Genomic DNA, 5,844 nt, shown 5'->3' with positions numbered 1-5,844 from the left:
AACCACCCCCCCCCCCCGCCGCCCCCAGGACCTGGGAGCTGGGGCCTTCCTTCAAGGGGGCAGATAGCTGAACGGCACCAGCCAACCACCTGCCTTTGGGAAGACCTCACGGAAGGGGCGACTGTCAAATAGGGTCTTGAAGCAGGAACAAGAGTTTGTTAGATGAAGGCGTGTGGGTGCTGAAAAACAAAGCCAATGCCAGTCTCTGGGGTGAAGAAGCAGGAGGAAGGAGGGGAGGGGGTTGGTGGAAAGCCCTTGGTTTGGACCTGGAGAGCCGTGTGGTGAGACACACATTAGCTGGAGCTGGGTTCAATTCCCAGCATTGCCCCTTGCTAGCTCTGTGGCCGTGGGCACTTGGTCTGATCTCTTCAAGCTCCTGTGTCCTCAGCTGTAGAATGGGGTTATGGGTGCCTGCTTGTTTAGGCTCAGGTGGGGACAGACCCAGTGCCGGGATCACACCACACAGACCCCAGCTCCCACAGATGCCTCCTTTCTGTGACAAGGGGACCCAGATCTTCTGATAAATATGGAACAAGCCTTTGAACCCCTTGTGGTTAAAAAGAAAAAGTCATTGCAATGAGACAAGCTCAAAATGCAAGCCACACTGTTTATTTCCCTCTGTGGTATGGATGAGACGAGCCATCTGCCAGGACCTCTGACCTCTGGTAGGGGTGTGTCCTTTGCCCCAGACCCAGCCCAGCTCACAGTGACCGTCAGGGGCATCTCTGGTCCCCAGCGGGGAAGGGCCGCCATGGCTGTGCACCTGTGGGTGCTGACTGGGGTGCACTGGCCTGGCTTCAGCCCTCCCCTGCATCCTCCCCAACCCAACTCCGTTGAATAGATAAGGAAAATGATCCTTTCCAGGGACCTGGGGAGACACTGCCTGACTTAGACCAGGACTTCGGGGAGCGCTGGGAAGGGCCCTCAATGCCATCTAGTTAATGCTTTGGTTTCCAGGTGGGAAAACTGAGATCCATGACATTGCCATGATTACGAAGCAGAGAGCTGGTCCTGGGGCCTGGAGACCCAAGGTCAGGCCACGGCCAGCTGGGTGGCCTCAGCACTTGGACTCAATACTCTTCTGGAGGATTCTGGGTTCCTGAGCTTAATGGTCTTCCCAAGGCCTGAGGACAGCCTTGACCGTGTCTGCCAGTGAGGCCAGGGTTTCCCCGGAGTGGACAGAGAGAAATGCAGAGCAGCTCATGGGGACAGTCCCAGAAGGCCGACAGGGCCCAGGGAGCGGAGGGGACACTCACCCTTGACATCAACTAGCTCTTCTAGGAAAGGAGCCACTGAGGGAGATGTGTGGGACAGATGTCCCCGGGGAACACTTCACCTGGGTGCCCCCATATGTGATTGTGGGGTGGGGGATGGGCTGCCCCAGATGAACGCGGTGGGGGTGGGGGAAGGCTGGGCCCCAAGGGACAGGCTGGACTCCAACCGGCGGAGTGACCTCTACTCGGATGACTCCTTGGGCACATATGCCACATTGTCATAGGCCGGGGGCGGAGAGGCGGCGGGGCTGGGGATGTTGAAGTCAGCGCTGAAGGCGTTGGGCAGGAAAATCACAGGCTGCAAAGAAAGAACCCCCGACAGTCCTGGAGGGCTCCGGTGCCTCCGGGCGGCGTTGCAACAGTGCCCCCCTGTGGTCATTCTGAGAACAGCGCCCTAGCAAAGAAGTCCTTTAGGCGACTAGGCTGATTCCTCTGTTCGACTAATATTTCAAAAATATCTACGGGGGCCGACCAGGACCCAGGCGTTGGGAGTGCAGCAGGGAACAAAACAGACAAGAGTCGCCTTTCTTTAGGAGCTAAGTTCTGGTGTTCTTTCTCCCTGGGCTGCCCCTACCTGATTCCCTCTGTTGGGTGTTGAAAGTTCAAGGCTCACCCTAGGATTGGTTTCCCAACCTGTGAGCACGCACTCGTCTGCGCAAAACGTTACAGTGGCCTCACCTCCCAGTTTGCACAAAGCCACCTCGCGACCCTGTGGCCTGCATTCCAGCCCCCCACCCCACTCCCCGCAGCCAGGCTGCCTTTACTCCACCAAGGCCCTCCCTGCCCCCTTTCTGTCCTCCAGATTTTGAGAACCTCCGCTAATTTTCCCCTGAGTTGTGCTGCCCTCTGTGATTTCCCATTTGCCTCGAGGCCTGTGAACTCCTCGGTGCGCAGAACCGCCCTCGGTCGGTCCGTCGGTCGGACCTCCCCCGGCTCTGCGTCCAGGCTCACAGAGCAGTTGGTTCGTTAGTGCTGGTGCCTCCTTGTGGCCACGAGGAGAATAGTTCCATTTCCCCCCAGAATTTCACTGGGTCCCCAGGCGTACAAGAGTGTGTGTGGAGGGGGGCGCGCAGTGAGGGGGGAAAGGGGCTCATCGCAGTGCAGTCCCTCCCAATTGCTTTCCCGAGGGAAGGAAGAAGAGGCTGGAAGAAGAGTCTTCCCAGCCAACAGCCCTCCTCAGAGGCCCGAGATGGGCTGGGTGTCTGGGGGTGGGGTACTCACCGTGTTGGCTTGAGCGCGGGTGGCTTGGCACCCAAAGTGGGTGGCAATGACCGCAACGAAGAACTCCAGGATGGTGAAGATGGTGAGCACGGCCAGATAGCCCCGGCCCACATCCTGGGGACCACGCCCACAGTCAAGGCAAGCCCAGCGCTATGGGGGAGGGGGGGAGGAAGGGCCCCAGAGGGACCGTAACTTGCCCGAGGTGACACAGCCAGGCCCGCAGTGTGGCCTCCCCTTCCCTCTTTGGGGCTGCCTCTCCGTGTCCCCAGGCCCATTCTTGAGAATAGGGTCACGGGGTCTATACCCCCCCCCATGGGGTCTGTGGGAAGTGACAAGCTCTGCCCAGGCCCAGGACCCTGGGGCTACTGGAGCTGCACACTCTCGCCTCCCCCCACCTCCTGGTTGTGGCTCTACCATCCTCTCCACTCCGGGGGGTGGGGGTGTCTCACAACACACCCAGTTAGTGACACCGAAATCCATGAGCAGAATGGCTGTCCCCGCAAAGGCCGCCATGGCACTGAGAATGTTTGTTCCCAGGCTGCTCCTCACCTGCAGGACCGAGAGAGAGACAGGAGGGAGAGGAGCAGAGGGAAGAGGCCAGGAGGGGAAAGGACAGAGGAAGGAGGCAACAGCCCTCCCCGCCCCACCCTGCCACGTTTCCTGACCCCTCTCCCTTCCGGGTCCTCCTCCCATGGCCCAGGGGCGGCCCTGCCTCCTCCCTCACCTCGGACNNNNCTCCTCCCCCTCCTCCCCCTCCCCCTCAGCCCCTGTGGGCGGGGTCTGCACAGGCTCCTTGCTCACCCTTACAGTGCCTGCCCCCCACCCCCAGGGCCCCTCTGTGGACACTGAGGCCCAGCTGGGAGGGGTGTCGGTCATTTCCATGAGGCTCCACACTGCAGGCCCCGGGGGGGGGGGGGGCAGGGCAGAGACTAGAGGCAGGTGCTGAGGTGAGGGCAGGCCAAAGCCTCAGGGGGAGGCCCAGGGCTTCAGGGCAAGGGCCTCTCTGGGTGGTCCAGGGCTCAGCCTCCCTCGGCAGCCGAAACCTGATGCTCTTTTGACCCAGTAGCTGGAACCTTCCGGCTAATAGCCCTGGCCTTAGACTGGGGGACTGGGACTGCAGGATGCACTCAGGTTCAAAGATCCCCACTCCTCTTTTTCTTTCCTGCTTTTTAGGACATCAAGGAGGTCACGGAGACCCCGGTGGCCTCATAGGAAATCAATTAATTGGTTAATGAATCCAACTAAGTGCTATTGAGTATGTGCTGTGGCCAGACACTGTCGAGGCGCTGTGAGCACAGGGACAAGGAGTCAGGTCCCTGCGCTCCTGGACTTTACAACCCAAGGGTCCCCGAGTCCAGTCCTGCCTGGTTATGATCCATTCTCCACCCGGTGCCCAGCACCAGACAGCTGCCGGGAGTCCAGATAGGAGAGGGAGCCCCTGCCTCTGCTCTCAGTGGCCCCCCTTAAATAAAGGCCCTACAAGTAAAGTCCACGGTCTCCTCTAGGCCCTGATTCATCTCCCTCCCCTCTCCCTCCCTGCCTCCCCATCTCACAATCCGCCCTGGCTCCTTCTGTCCCCATGGCCACGCTCTTCCCCACGTTGTCTTCCTGCGGGGGATACTGGTCCTGGGTTCTTCAGTGACTGTCTCCCTCCGAACAGGGAGCTCGTGGCACCCGCCCTGGGACCCGAGACTGTCCCCGCTGAGCGGAATGACTCACATTATTTCCCCTTGTCCCTTTTGTTCCCAGGCTCTGTAACTACTTTGTTACTAGACACGGAGTGTAAACCCCAGGAGGGCAGGGCCGTGGCCTTCACTGCTGTGCTCTCTGAGCCTGAAGCTTGCTGGCTGAATGCGCTCCCTGCAAAGCCCACCTTGCCCCGCATCGCCCACAGAGGGGTCCCCGCTGCCACCAGGTGGACTGAGTGCATCTCTCTGTCTGATTTCTTTCCGCTTGTCTTCCCAGACCTCTGCCCTGGTCACATGGAGCCACGCATGGTTTCCATAGCAACCCTGCCCAGGCCTTCTTGTCTTCTCATGCTTTTTCTGTCGCTGCCTAATTTCTAAATCCTCCCCGCCCCCCAAGGCCTAGCTTAGCCTCCTCCTCTTCCAAGAGACTTTTTGATCTTCCCTTTCTCCGAATGACCATGGGCACTCACTCAGTGAGCGGACCCTCACTTTCTGTCCTGTACTGTGTGTCGAAAGTGTATCTTGGTTCCTCCTGTCCTGTGTCCGGGCTGTCTGGGTGTCCTCCGGCTCCTGGCACTCAGCAGGCCCCCAGGGAATTCTTGTTGAATGAATGAATGGAAGGGAGGGGCAGAGTGGAGCAGAATCAGCCGTGGTGGCCCGAGTCCTCCATTCAGACTTACGAGGCAGCTGGTGTGGCTCTTCTCGGCCGCCACGGAGAGGGATCCCGAGATGACGAACTGTGTGGGGAAGAGGGGACCCCGGTGAGGCTTCGGCCAGGACATGGGGCAGGCCACACCATGCCTGGGCTCTGTCAAGGCCATGGGCACCAGGGGGAGGGCAGCGGCTTCTTGGCTGTCACCTTCCCTGCCTCCTTGGGATCTCTCTGTAAGGGTGTCCCCTGTTTACTAGGGGCCCCTCCAAGTAACCAGGGTCATAGTTGACACGGTGAATGTTTTCAAGGGGCGTCATTCACATCTCACGCAAATCTGGCTCCCTCTAAAGGGGGACTTGGTGCAAAGTGACGGTCACCATTTTGCTGCAGAATCAAGCATCGGTAATTAGCGCCTACACGCATTAGCCTTTGATTTCCTCAAACTATGGGGCAGGCAGGGCCAGGACTATGAATTTTATTTTATTTTTATTTTTTTTAAATATTTTTATTTATTTCTAGGAGAGAGAGAGACAGCGTGAGCAGGGGAGGGTCAGAGAGAGAGGGAGATACAGACTCTGAAATAGGCTCCAGGCTCTGAGCTGGCAGTCAGCACAGAGCCCGACGCGGGGCTCGAACCCACGAACCGCGAGATCATGACCTAAGCGAAAGTCGGACGCTTAACCGACTAAGCCACCCAGGCGCCCCCAGGACTGTGAATTTTAGATGGAGAAGCTAAGCCCGGAGATGGAGTGACTTGCCTACGGGACTCCACGGTGACCCACGGGCGCTGGGATTCAGACCCCACTGACCGCATTCCCAAGCCTGCGCAGAGGTGAAAGGTGAGCCCCAGATGGCCCCGGCACTCACGCAGGCTCCTCCCCAGAAGGGGACGCCGCCTTCGATGAAGAGCATCCCCACGTGGCCGCGGCGGACCATGAGCAGCACGCTGCCGAAGCCCAGGTGGATGAGGCCGATGAGGATCTGGACCGTCTGCGGGAGCGGGGGCTGC

The 5,844-nt window shown here is 59.3% G+C and overlaps 1 protein-coding gene across 2 annotated transcripts in view; it reads right to left on the bottom strand.

Annotated features, from left to right (window-relative positions):
* Positions 1-587: 587 nt before the first annotated feature.
* MS4A15 (membrane spanning 4-domains A15) overlaps positions 588-5,844 on the bottom strand; it is a 6,508-nt gene continuing 1,251 nt past the window's right edge. The window contains exons 2-6 of one of the 2 annotated variants that reach the window (XM_077748784.1): positions 5,703-5,825; positions 4,864-4,920; positions 2,952-3,044; positions 2,496-2,609; positions 588-1,572 (exon numbers count right to left, since the gene is read on the bottom strand). In XM_077748784.1, the coding sequence (XP_077604910.1) occupies positions 1,456-1,572; positions 2,496-2,609; positions 2,952-3,044; positions 4,864-4,920; positions 5,703-5,825 (504 nt within the window). In that variant the 3' untranslated portion in view covers positions 588-1,455. The remainder of the gene's footprint in view (positions 1,573-2,495; positions 2,610-2,951; positions 3,045-4,863; positions 4,921-5,702; positions 5,826-5,844) is intronic. The other variant, XM_077748785.1, reaches the window with a different exon arrangement.

This window comes from Crocuta crocuta, unplaced genomic scaffold (genome assembly GCF_008692635.1).
Source record: "Crocuta crocuta isolate KB4526 unplaced genomic scaffold, BGI_CrCroc_1.0 scaffold323, whole genome shotgun sequence".
Classification (NCBI taxonomy): domain Eukaryota; kingdom Metazoa; phylum Chordata; class Mammalia; order Carnivora; family Hyaenidae; genus Crocuta; species Crocuta crocuta.
The sequence above is the reverse complement of the archived record's forward strand: the minus strand, read 5'-3'. Positions and strand labels throughout refer to the sequence as shown.